The sequence below is a fragment of the Syngnathus floridae genome, chromosome 5 (genome assembly GCF_059516105.1).
Source record: "Syngnathus floridae isolate MCC-2025c chromosome 5, RoL_Sflo_1.0, whole genome shotgun sequence".
NCBI lineage: Eukaryota > Metazoa > Chordata > Actinopteri > Syngnathiformes > Syngnathidae > Syngnathus > Syngnathus floridae.
The window spans coordinates 528,711-553,826 of NC_142417.1; the positions used below are offsets into that span (position 1 = coordinate 528,711).

Here is a 25,116-nt window from a genome sequence, read left to right on the forward strand (position 1 = left end):
ACGTAGTGATGAGCTCAGAGGAATTTTGACGTACTAATGCTGAACATAATTATTGGTGTCTTATACTGCCCCCATGCGGCCAAAGCAGGCAAACCAAAAAGAGCAGCTCAACGACCATTCATTCAGTTAACGCAGTTGGTTAAAGTGGATCTCATGATCTCATTCAATTTGATCAAGTGCCACAGACAGGACCCTGGACAGCTCAAGCAAATCATTCGTCAGGCGTTTGATTCCCTTCTGTCTGCCGTCCTTTCCAGATTGCAGCAAGTCCAACGCGTCCAAGGAGCAGTCCTCTGCCAGCTCCTCCATGAACATGCCGCAGTCGTTCGGCACGGCCATGGCGCTCTCCTTGTCCGACAGCCTCTCGGCGGCGGCGGTCCCGGGAAGCCCGTGGTACAACGGCACTCGCCCGCAGGCCTCGGGGGACAGCGTGGTTTACCTGGCTCCCCCCACCGACACCAACAAGTGCTGGCCCATCCGGCCGACTCTTCGCAACGAGCTGGACACCTTCTCGGTGCACTTCTACGTCTTCTTCGGTCCCAACATTTCCATTCCGCCGGACAGAGCGGCCGTGTTCGCCATCAACCTCATGCCCGTCTTAGACAGCGGCGGCGTTCTCAACATGGAGCTCAAGCTCAACATGGTGAGTTTCGTACTGCCACGAATGGTGTCGCTTTCCAACTCTGGGTCAAATGCAACATGCGTTGGACCTGTCTTTGGTTAAGTTGTCCTTCAGCTGGTAACGGCATTAACAATGCACCTGCGGTGACTCTGGCGCAAGCTGGGGAGCTGCCAGATGGACTTTTAATAGAAATCAGTCAGTCAGTCAGTCAGTCAGTCAGTCAGTCAGTCAGTCAGTCAGTCAGTCAGTCAGTCAGTCAGTCAGTCAGTCAGTCAGTCAGTCAGTCAGTCAGTGTTGAAATAACAAGTGCAGTCGCTGCTGAAAACTTCGACTGCTCCCTTCAGATGTAAGGCTCAGCAAGATGCCCTGGCTTTGGCAGATTGATCGATGGATGCCATTTCGTATCTTGCTGCACGCCGCACAAGTCACTTTAGCTTTAAGCTTGACTGTTTACACAACATTAGGTGCACCTGCACAGTCTAATGAAATAGTGACCGTGCTGCATCACACATTCAGGAGAAACGGAGAAAATTCAGCAGACCGTTTCCACAACAAAGAGTTTGAAGCAAACAACAAAATGACCACTCATTGAGGTTTTTTTTGACCAGTGCAAAGGGCTCTCTGGTATCAAAATGACCACAAAACTGCGGCACAAAACTGATGTATCTTTTCACAAAAATGTACTATCAGTATATTCGTACTGCATATCATTTTAAATCTGAAAAAAAAAAAAAAAAAGTAAGCAAGTGCACCTAAGACATGACTGCCATCTAGTGATGCTTGGTAATATTACAATTTAAAATGACTGTCGATATTCACATTTTGAATTTCATGCTGACTTTTTTTTTTTTTAACTTACATGTTTTGGATTTTACCAACCATTTCCCTCCATTAGCATTTGTCCAGGTTGAGTCAAAGCAATTCTGAGGTAACTCTGTTTAGCTTAATGCTACTATTCAATGCAAAACACCATTGATGAGCTCAAGTATAGCACGGGCGTCACAGTTTTAGTCCCCTTCAAGCAATAGGCAGACTCACTGGCATCTATTCTTTATCCTCTCTGAGAAGGATTACTATCGGCGACAGTATGTTTTTAGCCATCAGCCAGCAATGCTAGTCCAGGTGCAGCACGCAGACTCCAAATTCCACCTGGATGAGTTTCCCTCGTGTTCCGTGGGCATCGTGTGATATGCAAACACGCCTTTCATCTGGAGTGAAAGAAGGCGCACGGCTGAAATTGATCATCTCATCTAAGCGGCCCGGCCGCAGGAAAGCAAACAGGCCCCGGCGCCTTTTCCTCCTGCTTCCTCTCCAGGAAATGAGATTAATGGACTGAATAATTCATTGGGAGCTTTATTGACTGATGTCGTCGAGTGACGGCGATTACTGTCACCTCAGCGACAGACATCAGCGCTAACCCCCCGTTCTACTTTTTGCGCTCCCCAAATATCCATACGAGTGTAATGGTACTCGCGGACGTGATGAAACCTGGCCGCTTGCACAAAAATTGACACGCAGTCTGTCATGCTTTATTATTTGAAAGACACCCCCCCCCCCACCAAGTCATGATGTGTCACTTGCTTGTCACAAGCCGACCAGATTTGCAGTCCCAAAAACGAGAACATCTTGTCTGCATTGCGTCACTCTTTAGAAAGAACCGCGAAAGCGGATGTAGCATGACTTTTTTTTTTTTTTCCTCCCCCTCCTGTTCATCCATTTAATCTCTTTAGATCCAATTTTCAAAGTTTTCTTGAAGTCAGGCTTATGTGTGCTGTAATGAGTTAGTCCTTGGCACTCTCTATGTCTTATTAGCTTTTGTACATCCCACTGTGTGTGTGTGTGTGTGTTTTTTTTTTTTTAAATCAGTGATGCACCGCCTTTGAGAAACTTGTTTAGCAGAAGGTGTTGAACTGAGTCAACACAAATTGGTGAGAGTCCTGCAAAAGCCAATTTAGCCCCTTCCCCCTCCTGCAAATCACATTGACGGGAATGCGTGTACATTAAGGAGCCAAATGAAAGTTTATTTTAATGAGTTTGTGCAGGGGTGGTTCTTTGCCTAGCTCCTTCTTGAATCTGCGGCGCATGCTCGCCACCAAACGCGGCGAATAAAAGAGAGGCCATATCAAGCTGGCATTTATCAAGCGCAGAGCTGTCAGAGGGACGCTGATTAAATCGCGGCTCAGCCGTTGGCCCGATGGATTCGGCAGCGGTGAATGGATTACTGAGGCAAATGTTCACACAACGAAAAAATGTTGCTTTAGAAACACCGGCGAATACAAACACAGCAGTCAAATATGACAAATGCTATTTAGGAGCCCGTGTGAGTGCGTCTACAACATCTTTCTTTTTCCCACTTCTGCAACCCTCGGATGGACAAGACGAGTCGGTCGGGTGCCCCGTACCTCAAGTCGCCAATGTGGTTTTGATTTGATGATCCTCGGGCCATTTCATTGCGCACGGACGAGAGGCGTCCTTGAGAGCAAGAAACGGCGGTCGTCTCCTTTTCGATTGACTCCTTTTATTGATCTGTCATTTCGTTCTGTGTGTGGCTTTATGTTCTCTTTTAAAATGTTAAATCAAAGACGCCGTAAACGCAGAGAGCCTCGTTGCGTGGCAGTTGTCGCTTCCAAGCCGCGCACGCGCACTGAATGAGATTTTTTGCAGGTTGCTGTCATCGAAAAGTTGTTGGGCAATTCAATCTCAACTTTTGCACTTTGTCACTTGGGGAGGGAAGCGCAAGTGTAATCAAGGGAGGTGCGGGGACTCATTACGGGCCGAGTTTTGAAATTGGCTTTGATTGAGTCGTTCTATCAAGAGATTGTAGGCCAGATGGTGGTGGGTGAGTGGAGGTAGCACCTGGCAAAGTGTCTGCCGCCTCTTTTCATTCATCAACGCTGTCCCCGCTTAGCCATACTGTACGCTAGGCTCTGGTTTGCTTTCCCGCTTGTCAGTCAATAAATGACTCATCTCGGGTCGACCCGTTTATTTACTGCCACGTGAAGGCGGGATGAGATTGCAATCTGTTTTCTAGCTATTCATTTTCAGCAGCACTCGGGCGCCCGACTCGGTGAACTTGACGGGATCTCTTTTGGCTTTTTGTCCATTCAACTTGATGACGTTTTCTCATCTCGTATGTTGCAGTCGACGCTTCAAGACAGGAATGTCACCGTGCGTGGCTGTCTGACTCACGGGATGCCGCTCTTCCTTTGGCAAAACTCATCATTGAAATGTGAATCAGGTACGTCCGAGTCAGCGGAAAAGCAATCCCTCCCTCCGCGAGCCACCGAGGTCTGGACGCGGCAATTCCAAGTGAACAATGCTCCGGTTGTACAGAATGACTGCGGTCACTGCAACTTTTGCTCTCTTGTAGAATCTGTCGCCGGGTTTTTCCTCTCCGTGAACACCTCCACGAATGTCACCAAACTCAGGATTCCATACCCTCAGACGGGCACGTGGTACCTCAGTCTGCGCTCTCTATGTGCCACACAACACGGGTAAGACTGCTCACACGTTCTTTTCAATTTCCCCCGGTGTCAATGAATTACAGCGGAATCTCAATTTAACCGACTGATAGTCAAGAAGGGTCGTCATCTGTTCCTTTTTTCTGGCCTCAAAACAACCAATCAAGGGCAAAATGAATGTTTTGTACTGTTTTCGTGGCCTGATAATGCCCACCGCAGTACAAAATGGTTGTAAATGAACCCCAAACAAAAAAAGAAAACTGTGTGAAACGTTATGAATAAGTTGACACAACGGGCCGCTTTTGAGTTGTGTGTCCACGACGATCCTAAGCTAATGTATACATGCTTCCCATAGCCTTTCATGCAAACATTGCCCCTTCCAACATGGCCGCCACATGGCACACATCTGTTTACCGTATTTCGTCTGCACTGTATGTTTGTCCGTCCGTCCGGCTGGCCGTCCGTGCGTCCGTCCGTCCGTCCATCCATCCATCCATCCATCCATCCATCCATCCATCCATCCATCATCCATCCATTCATCCATCCACCCTATCGTGTAAACTACACAGGAAGGGGATTCGAATCCAGATCCTCTTGACTTTGAATCTTTCCCGTGATTGTTATTTACAAGTGCAAAATATTTGGAAGCAGGTGTTGACTGATGCTTCTGAATATTTAACAGCATGTAATCAGTTCTTGGGCTTGGCCTCAATTTCCTCGAGCCACCGAGACGAGACAATATTTGTTGTCTATTACTGGGTGACAATAATTAAAAAAACAAACAAACATTCAATCAATACGGCTTACCTGCAATCTAAATAGGGATTGTTTACCAAATTCAATAATTCAGCGTACTAATGATGTCCGCCCATTCTCCTTCCATCTTCTCCGGCGCACATTATCTATTAGGGGACATTGTTTCTATTAGGTTATCATGAAGGAGTCTCAGTATTTTTGGTCACTGAGTGTTTAGTCTGAGCCTTAATAAAAGCGTGAACACAATTGAATAGAGCGATTTTGTTTTTTCTCTCTCCAATCCACTCGGGATTTGCAATTCAGTGGGAATAACAGATGGTGAGAGCGAGCCGAGCTGCGCTATAAAAAATACGCATATGGCAATCTGGCATTTTCACATATTTTACGTGCACTTAATTATTCAGGTCACGTGGAAGAGGTAGTTGCGAGTGACAGGTTTGCTTCACAACTCTAATTTAGTTGATGGATAAAATGTGAAAATAAGCAGGCCAGCAGCTGCGTCAATTTCATATCAATTCGGGGAAACGGCAAAAGAAGACATTTGTTTTCTACCTCCTGTAGTTTCAATCGGCGTGATTGATTGTACGATCCGGCAATTAGTGAAGTGTCAACACCAACATGTGTATTTCTCGTCCACGGATTGTCTTCAAAAATGATTACAAGCAAATCTTTTGCGGTAACAGTTGGCACTTTGTCGGGAGGTCTGCGTGAAAGAACTATCGTCTGTTTGTACAATTCAAAAATGAATAATTCCGCTCGAGACATTTTGAGGTCACATGCATATAAAAATAAACATTTTATCATGAGAGATGAAGGATGAATGAGAATGCTGGATGAAAAACAATAACGTAAAAATGTGGAAAACGTCTACGAGTACTCCTGTTTTTTCATAAGGTCGACAGTGCTAACCCGCGAATGGCTCTCAATCCCCAAAATGACATTTCCTGTGAGCTTCCTACAGTCTGATTCAAATACAATAGAGGTCATTATAAACAGCAGGACAGCATAAAAAGTCCGCCCCAACAATGTTAAAGCTAAGCTAACGATGACTTTGTAGTCATTGATGAGTTTCCGTGTGAGGATTCTTCACGTTAAAAAAACATCGACGTGAATACGGTATTTGTGGATTAAGATCAAATAATACGATCAAAAGACAACCTTTTGAAGAGGGCATTTAATGATTCAAATCATAAGAGAGTGGGAGAGCGTTGAAAAAAAACCCCTTCTGTCTTTTCAAATTAGAGGCTAAAACAACAAAACCTCCTCAAGCTTGTTTTGTATTTTCAAATACATTGCTTTGGGGAAAGACAATTTCAACTGAGAGTGATTTGAGTTCATCCTGCCATGAATTAATTTCATATCTCCGGGCACTACTGTCAATTGATTCATCTTGAAACCAAAGCAGTCCCGTGCTATGCTAATGCACCACTCAAGTATTTGGGAATCCACAAACACTGTCCAGCTTCAAAGTGTTTGATTGACCGAAGACGTCTTTTTTTTTCTGGCTGAGTTGAATCAGGGGACAACCACGCAATCTGTTGCATTGCAGTTTTGAGGCGTGCGCCAACATCACGGCCGAGGTGTACATGCGCGCCTACCTGACGCCGTGCATCAACGACTGCGGCGCGTACGGCCAGTGCAAGCTGCTTCGCACCAACAACTACCTTTATGCCGCCTGTGAATGCAAAGCAGGTAAAGGACATCATTTTCATCACATTGTGCAAATTGTCTTCTTTGCCCCTAAACGCTTGCAAGTTTTTTCCCTTTCAATCAAATCATCCTTGTTTGGATTCTATTATCATGAGGAACAAATGAAATACACTTTCTTCTTTCCGCGTGGAAAATAGCTCCGGAATGTGTTTTGTACTGATTGCCCGTTATTATTCCTTCATAATTAACACTTTGCAAAATATCGGCGTGCCAAAAGCCTTTTTCATCAAATATCCAAGTTTACGCGGCGGGGTAATGGATTGTCTGCTTTATTTTATTTCCTTATCAGAAAATGCATCATGCGACCGGCCGGCCGGCCGGCTGGGGAAGGAAAGTTGTTTTGCGCGACTGATTGGATGATCCGCTGATGAAATTGATCGGTTTAGGTCATAGAGCGGCTGATGCTAATCTTTTGATTCGAGCAATTTGGAAAGTACAATTTGGAAAAAAACAAAAGTGCTTGATTAAGAGCAGCTCTGCAATAAAGTATGAGCTTACAGCGCTAAACAAAGCTTTGTCCTTTGAGGATTATTCTTGAAATCCTGCTTTGATTGCCACCTTATCAGTGGCGCTAAATTCATGGCGCTTGCTTACACGCGGCTCAGCTCGTGCCCCCGGCCGCCTCAAATTCTCCGTTCAACTGTGCTCACAAATATTTAATTGGCGCCGTCTTATTCAATTTGCCTCTTGATCGGGATCCAATTCATGTTGCGCGCAGGCCGTCTCACCAGGAGGCTCTATTGTGCCGGCTAAACAACTTCCCCAAATAAATGGCTTCTTTTGCAGAAAGAAAGAAAAGACGCCTTGTTTACAAGGACGACCTGATGACAAAGGAAATAGTTGATTTGATTTGCAGACGACAACAAGGCTGGCTTGTATTCCTTAACCACTTGTTAGATAGCAGTGGATTGAACGCATATTGGGTTACTGTTAATTAGGTTCATTCTTTTGGCTCAGCAGATTGGTGTGAAGAACACAGAAACAAGATTGACCTTGGAGTTAGTTTGTCTATGTCATCTGGTTTCATATTTAAATGTTCGCTTTTCATTTTATGGGGGCGGTATTTATTTCTGTACTGCTGTAGATATTAAGAAGGAATTTAGTTGATTGATCTATTTGTTCATTTGATTGACATATTTGATTAGATTTACATATTATGATTTGATTTTTAAAATAAGTAAAAAAAGGTCAACAACTACTTTGAAGTTTATGTATCGATTTATTTGTTTGACATATTTGATTTGATTTACATCATTTATTTCAACAACAACAAAAAAGCCAACAACTACCCCGGTGCTCTTGTGTTTGCTGCGCACATCAGGCTGGGAAGGCTGGGGCTGCACGGACAATTCGGAGGCCTACTCGTACAGCTTCCAGCTGCTCTCCACCCTGCTCCTGTGTCTCAGCAACCTCATGTTCGTCCCGCCCGTGGTCATCGCCGTGCGCAGCCACTATCTGCTGGAGGCCTCGGTCTACATCTTCACCATGTTCTTCTCCACCGTGAGTAGCGACAATCAAAGCCCCTCTGTCATTCCGCTTGTTTCGAGATAGGCCAAAAGAGGAATGAATCAAATGCGTCAATCGCGCCATCCGTCCATTTTCTTGAACGTTTATCCTCCCGAGACTCGCCGCTAAGCCGTTTCAGCTTGATTGTTGTTCACTATTCTCAACACCGTCTCACGTCCCGCCCGCCAGTTCTACCACGCGTGTGACCAGCCGGGCATCGTGGTCTTTTGCATCATGGAGTACGATGTTCTGCAGTTCTGCGATTTCCTCGGTTCCCTCATGTCAGTGTGGGTCACGGTCATCGCCATGGCCAGGCTGAAGTCCATCATCAAACAGGTACGCCTTTCCCAACTGGCCGGCTGCTTTTTTTTGTTTTTACTGCGTCTACTGAGATTGGATTGGATTTAGACTGAAGTCTGATGAACTTGAAAGACCGCTAAGGAGGGAAAAAAATCGGCTTTTTGAAACCTATTTTTTAGTGTCTGTCTCGTAAAGGCAAAGATCAATACCTTCGCCCTTGTGATTGTCTGCTTGTTGACATTATGCGCTGAACAAACACTAACAGGTGCAACTTCTCCGTGGGTCACCGTGCTCCTGCTGTGAGCCACCCTGTCGTGTGTGTGTGTGTGTGTGTGTCTTCAGAAATGACTCAAGACAGAAAGAGGGGAGGGGAGAGCGAGTGTACGAACATCTGCTGTCCTCTAGAGTTTTCCTTTTTGCTGAGCGCTGCAGTCCGTAGCCGCTAATCAAATGCGCGTCAGGACTGGCAAGTGCAACCGTGTGTGCGTGCGTGTGGGTGTGCGTGTGCAGCAGAAGACCTGAGAGCAACTGATTGTAAATATATACTATAATTAAAACTTCACACAAGGACTTTGAAGCAACCTCAAGGGAGCCGTTAATCTTGACTGACTCGAGCGCTATCAATCAGTATGAATCATATACGTAGAAGATGTGATGTCTCTATCTTTGCATCCGGTCTCTTTTTGTCGTTGGGTCCTCCCGTTGATGTCTTTGACAGTCGCATTGTACTCCATCGAAACGCCAAAAGACAGATGGGCTTGTTTGGATCTACGCTAAACTTCAACTAATTTGGATCAAATTAGACACAAAGATTTTAACTAATGGACCGATTCATCCTTTTTTGGAATCTTATTCAGACATACTATCTTGAGCATTGGCCTCGAAAAGGTCCCATCCTGGTTAAGGGGGAAGTTCTCCTGTAAGTGAATTGACACCGTGCGGGCGCAGCTTCATCCAACACTTGTGTTGTGTTTGGCCGCGCAGGTGACGGCCAGCGTGTAAACGACGAACAAAAACAATCCAGCCGCTTGAATCCTCGGCAGCTCGTCCATCACGCTGACAGAAAATGATTCATTAAGGCGGCCGGGGCGGGGCGGGCCGGGCTGGGCCCAGCCGGGCCGATTGGAGCCGGGCCGCCAGCGCGCAGTCACGCGTCCGCGCTTGAATACAGCAACGGCGGCTGGATGCGTGTCGGGCCGCCGCTCGTGACCCGGTACTGCGGCATGACTGATGACTGCTGCCGCACGCCGCCGCTCCCCTCCTCCCTCGTCCATTCCAATTAGTTGTGTTCTCCTGCGGGCGGGTCATCCTTTCCTTTCCCTGCTTGAAAAAACAGCAAATGTCTCCTCACGTTCCCCCGGCAGACACAAACGCAGACGGCGGGCGTGTGCGGCATATCTTATCGATTCCCCCCCCCCCTTTCCCACTCGCACTTTATCTTTTCCTTACATGCTTGTGGCTTTGTGTCAAATTGTGAGCTTGACAAAAAAAGAAAAGGAAAACTTAAGCTGGTTATTTATAGAGCTGGCTTCACGCCCTCCTTTTTTCTCTGCGCTTTTGTTTTCGTTGCCGCTCGCCCTGCAGAGGAAGCCGCTTGTTGAATTTGTTAGCGTTGCATTTGACAAAATGCGGCCAGCGCCTCGACGTACAAATGTGGCTCGTTGTGTGAGCGTGCTCGTAAGGCAAGTCATCTTTTCTCATTGAAGTGAATGGAAATGCTATTCATGAATGAATTGATGGTGTGATGGGGGAAATATCGCACTTCATCAAACGATAATTTATGAAAGAGCACAGTAATAAGACTGAAATGTCCTTTTATAGTGCCTCCAGATGGCCTTGGCACGAGACAGACTGTTCACCGAGGAACCACGGCACCTTTCTCGAGGCTAATGTTAATGGCGCTGAAGATAAAGAATGTTGTTGTATTTTCTTCCCTCCCTCCCTCCCTCTCCAGGTGCTATATTTGCTGGGGGCCATGTCCCTCTCCATGGCTTTGCAGCTGGACCGTCACGGTCTGTGGAACCTGCTGGGACCCAGCTTGTTTGCTCTGGGCATCATGGCAGTGGCATGGGTAAGGCAAATATTTACTCTCCAGACGATTTTTTTTTTTTTTTTTTTAACTGGACAGTGCCTTTGCAGCTATTTGAGATGTACCACATACCCTTGCAAAGTTTCTGGTAAATTGTCACGGTAATTTAAGATAAAAAATTAGAAACTATAATAATTGGAGAAATTTTTACTTTGAATTATTTCGTTTTATTAATTTAATTTTATTTCTATGTTTCATTCTATTTTATTCATACTTTCCATTAAATCCATTTTTTTTTATCTCTTGGATGCATGAGTGAGGTTGTTTTTTGAAATATCTTCGTAATAAAAAGTTGTTATCTTTTCATATTCCAGGTATTCCTCAAAAAACATATTTTTGACATAATGGCATTTCAATTTCTAACTTATCTTTGATACGCTAAAGAGAAATAAAACGCTAACCCTAGTTTGAAACCCTAGTTTGAAAGCCCAACACTAGTTTGCAACCCTAGTTTAAAACTGGATGTTTGGTTTGAAGCGAATGCCGTGGGGGGCGTTTTTGAGCGCAGCGCAGTGCAGCGCAGCGGCTCGCTCTCAAATTCCTCCTGCTCGTAGGTGTAATCCGTCACTTGGGCTCACATGTGCACGGCAAAGAAGCATGCCCTTCTGACCAATGAAGCAATTTCACATTATCACTGAAGGCCTTTTAAAAGTTCTGCAGCCTGTGTGGGCATTAGTCATGGCTTACAGTTCCATTCCAAGTCATCTGGTGCTTTAACTGACTCCTTTCTCAGACCTTATGTGCTCTTTGAAATGGGAACAGAAACAAAACAGACGTTTGAGCTTTACGCTTTACATTTACAAAGCATCGGCTACTACCGAGGGGAAGGGGTGAGTCGCGAGTGACAGACAGCATTGCTGCTATACCAGCCAACGCACGTTATGCCGACATTGATGTTTTCATTTTGCATTTGTTAGGTTATAGTTGATGGTGTTATTATTCCGAATGTGTTTGAATAAAAGGTTGATAAAAAAAAACGAAAAAAAACCCCGTTATGCCGACATTTGTTATTTTGGGGGACACCAACTCATATCAACGTAAAACACACACACACACACACATACATATATATATATACACATATACATATTGTCATATAAAGCAGTTAACCAAATGTCTGATTTTTATGTTTTGATTGGCGAATATAAATACAAAGGTTAGGGTTAGTGAACGAATCACTTCCTAAAGTGAATCGTTCTATTTTCAGTTCATATGGCTTCAACCAGTAGGTGTCGGTAATGCGCATTAAAGCTGGTGCCACCACGCCGTAAATCAAAACGAAGAAGACAATGACGTCACTTCCCGTTCACGAACGAGTCGAGAATTGCTTTTCCCGTTCCCCAACTAAACGGAGCAGTGAGTGCATTTCCAGTTCATCGCGTGAACGGATCAGTGAGGGAACGAATCCTGACTTTCCCGTTCGCGAACCAGGAGACGCCAAGGCCAAGGAGAGAAACAGCCACTCACTGAAACACCACTTCTTTTATGCAAGCTAACGGCTAACTTTATTGCATGAAGGGATGCGCCGTTATGCAACAACGGGGAGATGATGCTTCTCTTTGGGTCATCTTGATTTTATAACACGTGTAGTAGTTTTTAAATAACGTGTGTGCATACATACGCCTAAATATTGTTTCCAATCTATCTTGCTGCAATTTCACATTAGATTGCTGGTTTGAAATGTACTTTTAATAATATTATTTTCAAATAAACATGTTAAAATTTGTCTGGTGTTTTATTTCTTGTTTTTTAATTAGCCAATTCAAACATAAAAATGAGGCATTTGGTTAACTGCTTTGTATGACAATATGAGTAGGTACACCTCATGGACACTTCAATAGGTACACTACACGAGGTTAAAAAATAAAAGAATAAATAAATAAAGGGTTAATTGCACATCAAAAGCGAAGCATCGTACGTTCTCACGCCTGGGCTCGAACCATGTTTTCACCGAGGAAGAGCCCGTGTTATTAACCAGTCGGCTATTGTGACCTGCCACTCAATGGTCGTCTGCACTGTTTTGTACTAGTGATGTGCATTCCAGTTCTCCGAAGTGAACTGAATCTTTAGAATCGGTTCAGAATATTTAACGAGGGAATCACACGGACACTCCATTAGGTACACCGCCATTTTCAAGTGTACATAATAACAGGCCACTTTATTAGGGAAATATCACGGTCAAAGGTCACAGGTGTCAAGCTCTGGTCCTCTGGGCCGCGTTCCAACATGTTTTCCAAGTGACCCTCGTTAAGCGCAGGTGCGTGAAAACTTTTAGCCACTTTCACGTTCAAAAAGAGCTAAAAGTTTTCACGCACCTGCACTTAACGAGGGCATCACACGGACACTCCATTAGGTACACCGCCATTTTCAAGTGTACCTCATAACAGGCCACTTTATTAGGGAAATATCACGGTCAAAGGTCACAGGTGTCAAGCTCTGGTCCTCTGGGCCGCGTTCCAACATGTTTTCCAAGTGACCCTCGTTAAGCGCAGGTGCGTGAAAACTTTTAGCCACTTTCACGTTCAAAAAGAGCTAAAAGTTTTCACGCACCTGCACTTAACGAGGGAATCACACGGACACTCCATTAGGTACACCGCCATTTTCAAGTGTACCTCATAACAGGCCACTTTATTAGGGAAATATCACGGTCAAAGGTCACAGGTGTCAAGCTCTAGTCCTCGGGGCCGCGTTCCAACATGTTTTCCAAGTGACCCTCGTTAAGCGCACCTGCGTGAAAACTTTTAGCCACTTTCACGTTCAAAAAGAGCTAAAAGTTTTCACGCACCTGCACTTAACGAGGGAATCACACGGACACTCCATTAGGTACACCGCCATTTTCAAGTGTACCTCATAACAGGCCACTTTATTAGGGAAATATCACGGTCAAAGGTCACAGGTGTCAAGCTCTGGTCCTCTGGGCCGCGTTCCAACATGTTTTCCAAGTGACCCTCGTTAAGCGCAGGTGCGTGAAAACTTTTAGCCACTTTCACGTTCAAAAAGAGCTAAAAGTTTTCACGCACCTGCACTTAACGAGGGAATCACACGGACACTCCATTAGGTACACCGCCATTTTCAAGTGTACCTCATAACAGGCCACTTTATTAGGGAAATATCACGGTCAAAGGTCACAGGTGTCAAGCTCTAGTCCTCGGGGCCGCGTTCCAACATGTTTTCCAAGTGACCCTCGTTAAGCGCAGGTGCGTGAAAACTTTTAGCCACTTTCACGTTCAAAAAGAGCTAAAAGTTTTCACGCACCTGCACTTAACGAGGTAATCACACGGACACTCCATTAGGTACACCGCCATTTTCAAGTGTACCTCATAACAGGCCACTTTATTAGGGAAATATCACGGTCAAAGGTCACAGGTGTCAAGCTCTGGTCCTCTGGGCCGCGTTCCAACATGTTTTCCAAGTGACGCTCGTTAAGCGCAGGTGCGTGAAAACTTTTAGCCACTTTCACGTTCAAAAAGAGCTAAAAGTTTTCACGCACCTGCACTTAACGAGGGAATCACACGGACACTCCATTAGGTACACCGCCATTTTCAAGTGTACCTCATAACAGGCCACTTTATTAGGGAAATATCACGGTCAAAGGTCACAGGTGTCAAGCTCTGGTCCTTGGGGCCGCATTCCAACATGTTTTCCAAGATAATAAAGTGGCCTGTTATTAGGTACACTTGAAAATGGCGGTGTACCTAATGGAGTGTCCGTGTGATTCCCTCGTTAAGCGCAGGTGCGTGAAAACTTTTAGCCACTTTCACGTTCAAAAAGAGCTAAAAGTTTTCGCGCACCTGCACTTAACGAGGGAATCACACGGACACTCCATTAGGTACACCGCCATTTTCAAGTGTACCTAATAACAGGCCACTTTATTAGGGAAGTATCATGGTCAAAGCTCATAGGTGTCAAGCTCTGGTCCTCGGGGCCGCATTCCAACATGTTTTCCAAGATAATAAAGTGGCCTGTTATTAGGTACACTTGAAAATGGCGGTGTACCTAATGGAGTGTCCGTGTCATTCACTCGTTAAGCGCACCTGCGTGAAAAGTTTTTGGTCACTTTCACGTTCCACAGGAGCTAAAACTTTTCACGCAGGTGCGCTTAACGAGGGAATCACACGGACACTCCATTAGGTACACCGCCATTTTAAAGTGTACCTAATAACAGGCCACTATATTAGGGAAATATCATGGTCAAAGCTCACAGGTGTCAAGCTCTGGTCCTCGGGGCCGCATTCCAACATGTTTTCCAAGATAATGAAGTGGCCTGTTATGAGGTACACTTGAAAATGGCGGTGTACCTAATGGAGTGTCCGTGTGAGTCCCTCGTTAAGTGCAGGTGCGTGAAAACTTTTAGCTCTTTTTGAACGTGAAAGTGGCTAAAAGTTTTCACGCAGGTGCGCTTAACGAGCGTCACTTGGAAAACATGTTGGAACGCGGCCCAGAGGACCAGAGCTTGACACCTGTGACCTTTGACCGTGATATTTCCCTAATAAAGTGGCCTGTTATTATGTACACTTGAAAATGGCGGTGTACCTAATGCAGTGTCCGTGTGATTCCCTCGTTAAGAGCAGGTGCGTGAAAACTTTTAGCTCTTTTTGAACGTGAAAGTGGCTAAAAGTTTTCACGCAGGTGCGCTTAACGAGGGTCACTTGGAAAACATGTTGGAACGCGGCCCCGAGGACTAGAGCTTGACACCTGTGACCTTTGACCGTGATATTTCCCTAATAAAGTGGCCTGTTATGAGGTACACTTGAAAATGGCGGTGTACCTAATGGAGTGTCCGTGTGATTCCCTCGTTAAGTGCAGGTGCGTGAAAACTTTTAGCTCTTTTTGAACGTGAAAGTGGCTAAAAGTTTTCACGCACCTGCGCTTAACGAGGGTCACTTGGAAAACATGTTGGAACGCGGCCCAGAGGACCAGAGCTTGACACCTGTGACCTTTGACCATGATATTTCCCTAATAAAGTGGCCTGTTATGAGGTACACTTGAAAATGGCGGTGTACCTAATGGAGTGTCCGTGTGATTCCCTCGTTAAGTGCAGGTGCGTGAAAACTTTTAGCTCTTTTTGAACGTGAAAGTGGCTAAAAGTTTTCACGCACCTGCGCTTAACGAGGGTCACTTGGAAAACATGTTGGAACGCGGCCCAGAGGACCAGAGCTTGACACCTGTGACCTTTGACCGTGATATTTCCCTAATAAAGTGGCCTGTTATTATGTACACTTGAAAATGGCGGTGTACCTAATGGAGTGTCCGTGTGATTCCCTCGTTAAATATTCTGAACCGATTCTAAAGATTCAGTTCACTTCAGAGAACTGGAATGCACATCACTAGTACAAAACAGTGCAGACGACCATTGAGTGGCAGGTCGCAATAGCCGACTGGTTACTAACACGGGCTCTTCCTTGGTATAATCTTGGTTCGATCCCAGGTGTGAGAATGACCAGAAGTGTTCTTTTGTTATGCAATTAACCCTTTATTTATTCTCTTTTACCTCATGTAGTGTACCTATTGAAGTGTCCATGAGGTGTACCTACACATATTGTCATATAAAGCAGTTAACCAAATGTCTGATTTTTATGTTTTAATTGGCGAATAAAAAAACAAACAATAAAACACCAGACAAATTCTAACATAAATGTTTATTTGAAAATAATAATATTAAAAGTACATTTCAAACCAGCAATCTAATGTGAAATTGCAGTAAATATAGTGGATAACAATATTTAGGCGTATATAGGCATACACGTTATTTAAAAACTACTACACGTGTTATAAAATCAAGATGACCCAAAGAGAAGCATCATCTCCCCGTTGTTGCATAACGGCGCATCCCTTCATGCAATAAAGTTAGCCGTTAGCTTGCATAAAAGAAGTGGTGTTTCAGTGAGTGGCTGTTTCTCTCCTTGGCAAATCGTCAATCGACATTCTGGCTTACATAGTTGACGCCAGGAGGGAGACGCAACACGTTCACTGACTGATCCGTTGATGCACGGGAAGGAAGGCAGTTGACACATGAACTCGTTCGCGAACGGGAAAGTCAGGATTCGTTCCCTCGCTGATCCGTTCACGCGACAAACTGGAAATGCACTCACAGCTCCGTTTAGTTGGGGAACGGGAAAAGCAATTCTCGACTCGTTCGTGAACGGGAAGTGACGTTATTTTCTTCTTCGTTTTGATTTACGGCGTGGTGGCACCAGCTTCAATGCGCATTACCGACACCTACTGGTTGAAGTCATATGAACTGAAAAAAGACTCATTGACTGAAAAACCAAAAAAAAACCGTTCTTTTGAACGAATCGTTCACTCACGAGCCAACACGAACAGCAACACACACACAGTGAGTATGTGCCGATGCCACAACATGAAATGTCAAGATTCTCCGATTTGCCACGCATGCACGATCAGCAAGTAGCTGACCAGGCAGGCCTTGCGCTAACTGACTTGTGGTTTGGCGATCCGGTTTACAATGCGCTCGGTATTTAATGTTGGCCAATTTCCCACGGCACAGCTGAACATCTCTCACGGCACACCAGTGTGCCGTTGGGAAACACTGCGAGTCTTGGCTGCTATTTAGCAATATTAAGTCCGATAAAATATTTCAACAGGACAGCATTTTATTTGATTAACTTGACATATTTTAGCCGAAACGAGTGAGGCACCAAATCGTGACTAACAAACAATGTCGGTTGTCAGGGCACCCTCCGGTGGACAAAATGAGCAACAGCAAGCAATTGCAATTGCGCTGAATGTCAGTGGAAGCGCTCGCATCTGATTGGTGACATGAATGGAGTCCAGCGTGAGCGTTTTCTTAGATTGGATTGTGCAAATCATCCAGTATGTTCTCGTAGCGCCGTGCGCGCGCGCGGCACGCGACTGACTGCTTTAGAACGCAATTACTTTTGCAATCGTCGTCCGACACGTGTATGCAAATGTTGCGTGCTATCTATCCACTGATGATATCTGCGCAACACAGTAGATAGAATGAACGCGTGCGTCTTGTCCGCGCTGATTAAAGCGGGTGCCAGATAGTCGAGGAATAAAGCACACGCACGACGACAGGTCACGATAGCCGAAATGGAAGGAAAATGTCGGCACGGGAAAGTACTGTGATTATGTCTGCTTTTAGCCCCTCCTCCATAGCTCTCCGTTGAAAACGGGCTAATTCCGAGAATAAAGAATGTCATCATATGATCTGTTTTTTCATGATTTGCTCTCAAGTATCTGTTGCTTTTAAAAAAAAAAAAAAAAACCCAACTGTTGGCATGTCAATGCTATTTTCTAAAGTTTCAAGGTAGCGATACTCGTGGCCCTTGTGTGGCAATTTTACAACCAGGAACTAGAAATGATGACCGCTGATTGACCCTGTCACACAATGAAGTGAAATGGAAAAAAAACCCCAACATTGTCCAGACGCTGAGCAGCTGTATTTTTGTATTTCCTGCTCCCATCAGACGGTGCGCACCATCCGCCGGCGGCGATGTTACCCACCCACCTGGAAGCGCTGGGTGTTCTTCCTGTTCCCTGGCACGGCCATCGCCACGTCGGCCGTGGCTCTTTACGCCTTCGTGGAGACGGAGGAGAACTACTTCTACATCCACAGCATCTGGCACATGCTGATCGCCGGCAGCGTGGGCTTCCTCCTGCCGCCCCGCGCCAAACCCGACGCCAAGGTGACGCCGCTCAAACGCAGGCGAGGCTGCGGCTACCAGCTGTGCGTCAACGAGCACGAGGAACTGGGCCTGGTGGACCCGGCCATCATCTCCATAAACAGCATCTGCACCAGCTGATGAACTCCCACGCTCGCACCCTCTTCTTTTACCTTTGGTGACACTTCATTGCCTTCTTTGACTCGGGACGTTCACGCACGGGAAATAAGCCACAGAACTGGAAGAACAGATGTAAATACTTTTATGCAGACAATGACACCTGGTCGGTCGGTGGTCTTCTTGTTGTCACGGTTACCGCCGCTGTCCTCCGTAAAGCGAGGCAACGCCGCACGATTTGGCCGCTTCTCGCCAGGCGGTCCGAGTCAAGCCCGTTTTATTTAGATTGCGCCGAATCGCACCAGAAGTTATCTCAAGGCACTGATGTGTACATCAGGGCGGGTCAAGAACCGCACTCCTCAGACATCCGAGAGCGGAACCTCGATTTGACCGGAACCAACCGGATTCCCGAATTCTTCGGACGGACAACGGTGTCCGTCCGAAGAACTTCAAAGGCCCCTTGGTACCTTTCAAAGTCGGTGAGTTCCAGAATTTCCGCACCGCAGACATACGCTGGCCGCTTGCGCCGCCCCATGAGCAGTAATAGTCCCGTGTGATGTCACGGATTATATTTGCCGCAACCTATCCCGGAGGGATCGGTCGCCGTCGCTCAACAGAGGCAACCGACCGAGGTCAGTCGTTCAAACCCGAACAGAGACGCTTTGCTTTTCAACAAGCGTTCTGGTCACTCACAAAGACTAGTTGCTGAAGCCCGGTCACTGCCCGCCAGTCAGCTTTGGCGGAGCCCGCCTTTGGCCCTCCAGCTCACCCGTGACCCTAATGAGGACAAGCGCGGTAGAAAATTGACGGATGAGCGCTCCGTGGCAGCGTGAGCCCCATCGATTTTGACTCCGCTCGGTGCATCGGGGGCGCTTTTCGTTGGCCGCTCTTGAGCGATGGCTTGGCGGGGGTCCACTTTGGCGCTTTTGTAAGTTACCATGGAGACAGACAGGTGCAAGTACTTCTGCTGTGTGTATAGTCGTAAATCGTTCTAATGAAGTACTGTTTGCGTGCAGCGTACGGTACACGCGCTTGTTTGTGAATATGCATTCAAAGTCAAGGCTGCTATTTGACGCTGACTGTACAACTGCTTGTGTCGGTTATTTATTCAAACGGGCTTTTTACATTTGACTTCCAGGGTTTTGCGATGATGGGCTCCTCACCAACCTCCTTTAACATTTCCGCTTAGGTTACTTACCGCAAGCAAAAAATGTGACTCTGACAGAATTCATCAAGCTTTCTGTTCAAGTTATGCTTTAACCAATTTAAAGAAGTCATTGCAAAGAAAAGACTCGTACGGAGGGGTAAGACCTTTTTTGGGGGGAGTAGGAATTCTCATCTTACCAACGGTGTATAAGAGTTATTGCAAAACCAGAAATACAAAGCCAGCGTCATTTTGAAATATATCACAGTGAAAATTAATCAGTTGAAACCAATTTTATCGATTCGAAAAAAAATTCTGATTGAATATTTTAGAAGCTATAACTGACAATTTATCTATTCAAATGTAATTTGTAAAAACTGATTTTCTCCGAGATGCCCTTGTGGGAATTCCCCCCCCCCCACCCACTGAAAATTAAATTTATCTTGCATTTAACAAAAATCTGCTTTACCTCACACTTTGAAACCCACTGAAATGGAGTGAAAAAATATTTGACCTTTTTTTTTTTAAAATGATGATTTTGGATTATGTTTTGCACTGAGACACAACAATGTCATGTACATTTTTTTACAACCTACAGCGGGTATCACAAATGTAAAAAAAAAAAATATATATATATATATATAGTCGTCATGTGGAATGTTAGACTGTCTTTTGCAACAGCAACGTAAGACTTTGTACGTAACGTAAGACCTATCCCTACGCCACTTTGAAACGAACGTGCCGATTGTTCTCCCAATCCAAAGTGCAGCTTTCCTGTCGGGAGGACACAGGCGGATCACCGCAGACCTCAAATCAACACCGGTCCGCCTTCCCTTCCCTTCCCTTCCCTCTCTCCCCCGACAGGACCTGTGTGACACCACATTCATAAAGAATAAATGTTTTTTTTTCTTTGCCTTTGGCTCTCACGACTGCTTTTCCAACAAGGCTTTTCAAAGACAATTGGCGACCCTAATGGAAGCCGGGGAGAGTGAGATGAGAGGTTGCTGTCAACAGCTTCCTTGCAGAAAGAAAGCAGGAGATGAATCATTCTGCCATGCAAGCTCGTATGTGCCACAAAGCCGCGTGACTATTTTTTTTTTTTTTTGCAATAGGAAATGATGACACGAGTCGGTTTCCTCTAGGGAGAGTGACAAAAATATTTACGAGCGTTCCCGCCGTTTTATTTGTTGCTGTGAATTTACGACCTGCACAATTTAACGAGAGAGATGCGTCAAAGGAAATCCACATACAAATTTTAGTTTTGATTGACAAGGTCATCATTGCGTATTATTGCAAGTGCTGTTTTGGATAGTGTAGCTTGTAGATCAAAATCTGGAAGATGAAAAGTATGGCCTGATCAATTTAGAATTGTTTATTCCGTTAATTGATTAATTGAAAAAAGGGCTCATTTTAAAATAAGAAGGTTTAAGAAAAAAGAAATTTAAAAAAATTTAATCATACATAAAAAAGACCATTTCGTTGAAATCATTTTCCTACTTCCACACCAACACATTTAAACTCATTCTAACTGAGCAAGGATGAATTTTGGTTCTGAAGGTGCACCTAATAAAGTGACCAGTGACAGTTAATTGAGAGCACAACAATGCAATCTAATACTTGTTATTCAAGGTCTGTAGTCTGTACATTACATTTCCAAAAATGAAGCAAAGTCCTTTTTTTTTTTTCTTACCAAAACTGATCAATCACACAAAAATGTGCAAAACGGAAGCTATTTAACATCCTTAGTTTCCACTCTACAAAATGAAAATGTGAACAAAATAAACTGCACAAGTAAAGCACTGCGACAAGCTTTTGTTCCCATTTCTATTCTGCCTGCTGTACGTATATTTCTCGGTGGTTATTACATTAAGGACTACAACATGGTACATGAGAGCAGGACGGACATTCAGACAGGCTTTCTTCTCTCTTCATCAAAGAAGCAGAAGAAGTTAGAAACCCCAAGCCTCCAGATTCTGAACAACCTGCTCCACTGCCTGAGCCACAGCCACCACATACACGAGTTCCAAGTTCAGTTTACAAATTTAAAAATGAACTTGTTCAGGTCAGTTCGGATGGATGGATGGATGGATGGATGGATGGACGGACGGACGGATGGATGGGACGGACGGATGGACGGCAGGCAGGCAGGCAGGCAGGCAGGCAGCCAGGCAGGGTTAGCGAGCAAGGGTAGCGGGTCCAAGTTATCAGGCAAGATTCCAAGGAAAAAGCTCTTCGGTACTTCAAAATAAGAGTCAAAATAATGATAATATCAAGTCAAGTCAAAGAGAGTATGTAAGATCAACAAAAAGTCAACTAAAGCTCAATTCATGTTTCAAGTGCTCCTGTAGCACAATGATACATATGGGTATAAAATGTGTATATATTTTTTATATACATAAAAAAAAAAAAAAAAACGGCTCTACAAGCTTCCATTTATTGAACAAGTTCAAGTACAACACTTATCTTGGCGCACCAGTATGAGAATCTAACAAAGACATTCAAGGATGGCGCGTGGAACGCAAATGCAAAGTGACACTCTGGTCGCATTTATCAGGCACTTCAAAAAAAGCATGAAAATTCTCGGGCTGTAATGAGAAAGCCCATCTCGCAAGTGTCAGAGTGGCGTCCTTGGCGAGCATAAAAGGCTCGCCATGGTGTGCGGGGGCACCATCACAAGGACATTTCAGCGGATGGAAATTTCAAAATCGTCCTTCCTTCCACTGCGTATGAAATGACAGGTCCGCGTCTTCTTCTTTGTATTCATGGCATCTTGATGGCCTTAATCTGATTTGATGGGATTACGATTCCTCTGACACGGCGCGCCCTTCAACACGAGGCCCGCAGGAGCCTAAAACATTTGCATGCTTGTTTTTTCTGAGTGCGACACCTTCCATCTATCCGTCCGTCCATCCATCCATCCGTCCGTCCGTCCGTCCACCTATGTATCGATGGGGAATCGTGAACCCCTTGCTCTTAGGTCTTTCCGTCCTACTTTTCAGACCACATTAGAAGATGCGCATTGAGCCGTCATGTCTGCCCATCGCTTAGCAAAGAAGAAAGTCGCAAATCAATAGCGGTCACGTTGGCCAGGCCAGGCCAGGCTTGGGTTAGTTTCACCCCATCACGATGAAAATGGACTCAAATGGAGGAATAAACAAGACGAGCCGACTGTCGTCACGGCAACGCTTGCCGCGAAAAGCGCTGCCTTCCGCACACGGCAGATTAGAAGTTCGAGAAGAGAGTCAGAGTTAGTCGTTTGGAGTAAATCCGACAAGCAAAAAGGGAGCCTGTTGACATTTATCTCCGGCACCCATTCAGGACCGATGAGCGAGCCCGGCGGCCAAGATCGCAATTAAGAGGAGATGAAGAAAGCGTGCGGAGATTTCCGGCCTTGAAAAGGAGACATCGATGAAGACGGCAGATGAGGATGAAACGGGAATGATTCTGTCAGCGGCATGGAAAAGAACTCCTTTTTGTCCTGTCCTGCTATTCGGAGAGGCTGATCCCATCAAGGATGGATGGCGCAAACCTCCAAACACCACTCATGTACGTATTCTTCATCCTATTTTCAAAACCCTCATTTGCAACCCTATCCCTAGTTTGGAACCTTATCTTGAAGCTAACGTGTTAGCCAATGTGTTTTCACAGAGTCATGAAAAGCAGCAACATTTTCTGTGTGTCAAAACGAAGCTGCCGTGAATACGAAGCTTCGCATCCCGGCCGGCCTTGCTGTCAGCGCAAAGTGGATTCTGATGCGTCAAGGCGACAGCCAGCCAGCCAGCCAGCCAGCAGGATGACACCAAATAGGTCACGCTGGATTTCAGACGGCGTGCGGCCGTGCTTACACGTTTGAACGCCGTCTGTCACGGCCGGCGCCCGTCGACGACTTGTCTTTCACTAATGATGCGAACCGCACGTTGTCCTTGCCGTTAACTCCTTGGTCCATATATACTAAATACAATACAAATATAAATACAAAATAAAATAAATGCAAATAAAATAATCAAAAAATAAATATAAATATATATATATATATATATATATATATATATATATAGTTTTTTTTTTAAATAAACACAATTTACCCCCAATAAATACAAATAAATAATAAATAATAAATAAAAAAGAAGGAAAGAAATGAGAACAGGAGTATCCAAACCCGGTCCCGCATGTTTTCTATATCTCCCTCCTTCAACATACATGATGATTTGAATCAGGTCCTCAGGCCCTGGAGGACCGTATTTAAACCTTACGCTTGCTCAGACCACTTCGGCGGTGCAGGCTAGCCAGCGGCTCTAACATGACGTATTTTATTCGTAAACACGCCAACCGATTATCGGCCTCAACAAGAGACATCTGGCCTTTGTGCTGCCGTCAGGAGCCTTGAAAATTATGCAAAATCTTTTTCTACACGCCGCATAAGATCTTGTGCCAACTGCTGACTTCAGCAAAAATGTATTTAAAAATCACTTTAGATGAGATCATAAACGTGAAAAAATAGATTACGTTCTTCAACAGATTTGCACCTGATGAGTTTGTCACACTGTACTGCATGTCAAATAATAATGCAGCCATCCATCATCTAGTGTTCAGGGTCATGGATGAGGCGTTCCTTTGCATCAAAAATAACTCAAAGGTTGGATGCATTGACGTGAACTTTGGTCCAATATTCTGGAACACCGCCGACTTTGACGACCCCCACGTTGGAGGCTGGCAAGTCATTTGGCGTGCGGGCGCGCGCGCACCTCAGTCCAAGCAAGCGGCCGCATTTCCCATCAGTCTGTGCTGACAGTCACGCTGACAGGCAAATATTAGCTCGCTAGCACGCTAACTAGTCCGTCTCACTCATGGAGTGTGGCAAAAGAAGCGCTGTAACAACAATGGGTTCGGTAAACAAGGATGGATTTTTGGTACAAATATACAACGTGTCATTAATTCTCTTTGTTTTAGTTTAACTTGGCAATCAACCTCAACCGTGAGTGTCATTAAACAGCTTGAAGCCATAAAAATTCTTGACCATCTGCTAAATGCTGCTTGTTGTTGTTAAGTAGTTAGTTAAGTTAGCTCGCAGGCTCCTTCCTGGTTCAGGAAGATATTTTTCAGCGTAGTGTATTTTTTTAATTCTGTACAAAATATATCAACAAAATATTGAGTCTTTTTAGTGGTGGTAACTACACCCCAGTGATATTTACAAATATGCACATTTCCCTGATGGCTGCATTGGACAAACTAGGATGCTAGCATTAAAGGTGTTTGGCCCATAATAAGCTGTAGCAAAATTCACACTCACAAAGCATGTGTCAGATATGAAGGCGGCCTCCAGTTAACGTCGCTATTCCGAAGGGAGAAATGTCTCACGCCTCACCGGCTGCCGCGACACATAGCGCCATTGAGTCCAATCGCACAATCGCAACCTGTCACAACCTGAAAAAAGCTGCTCCGTAAAAGCGTAAAGGCACCATCTTGGCGAGCGCGCTCGTGCTACAGTAAGCGTTCCTCTTCAATCTGCACACACTGTATGCATTTATTATTTAGACTTGACAACAGGCAGGACTTCTTTGAAGGGCACTTTCAAGGGTGGGCACACATTTTGTTTTCATTTGCAAATAATGGAAATAGAAATTCTGTGATATCTTGACGTTTGAACAGCGGAATACTTGACATCATCGATACAAAATGACCGAAAAATATGAAAATGGGGGGGGGGGGGGGGAAGATTTTGACGCCATTTTTTTTCTCAAAGATTCGTGACAAATTTGACACGA

The 25,116-nt window shown here is 45.0% G+C and overlaps 2 protein-coding genes across 2 annotated transcripts in view; one reads left to right on the forward strand and one right to left on the reverse strand.

Annotated features, from left to right (window-relative positions):
* Positions 1-21,129, forward strand: part of tmem8b (transmembrane protein 8B) — a 31,430-nt gene extending 10,301 nt beyond the window's left edge. The window contains exons 6-13 of the mRNA XM_088375343.1: positions 258-643; positions 3,764-3,860; positions 3,993-4,116; positions 6,389-6,531; positions 7,871-8,049; positions 8,245-8,391; positions 10,310-10,426; positions 17,896-21,129. Coding sequence (XP_088231469.1) covers positions 258-643; positions 3,764-3,860; positions 3,993-4,116; positions 6,389-6,531; positions 7,871-8,049; positions 8,245-8,391; positions 10,310-10,426; positions 17,896-18,231 — 1,529 coding nt within the window. The 3' untranslated portion in view covers positions 18,232-21,129. The remainder of the gene's footprint in view (positions 1-257; positions 644-3,763; positions 3,861-3,992; positions 4,117-6,388; positions 6,532-7,870; positions 8,050-8,244; positions 8,392-10,309; positions 10,427-17,895) is intronic.
* The window catches only part of gas1a (growth arrest-specific 1a), an 81,348-nt gene continuing 73,515 nt past the window's right edge, over positions 17,284-25,116 (reverse strand). Inside the window, exon 6 of the transcript XR_015858518.1 lies at positions 17,284-18,328. The gene's annotated coding sequence lies outside the window, so the exon portion shown is untranslated. The remainder of the gene's footprint in view (positions 18,329-25,116) is intronic.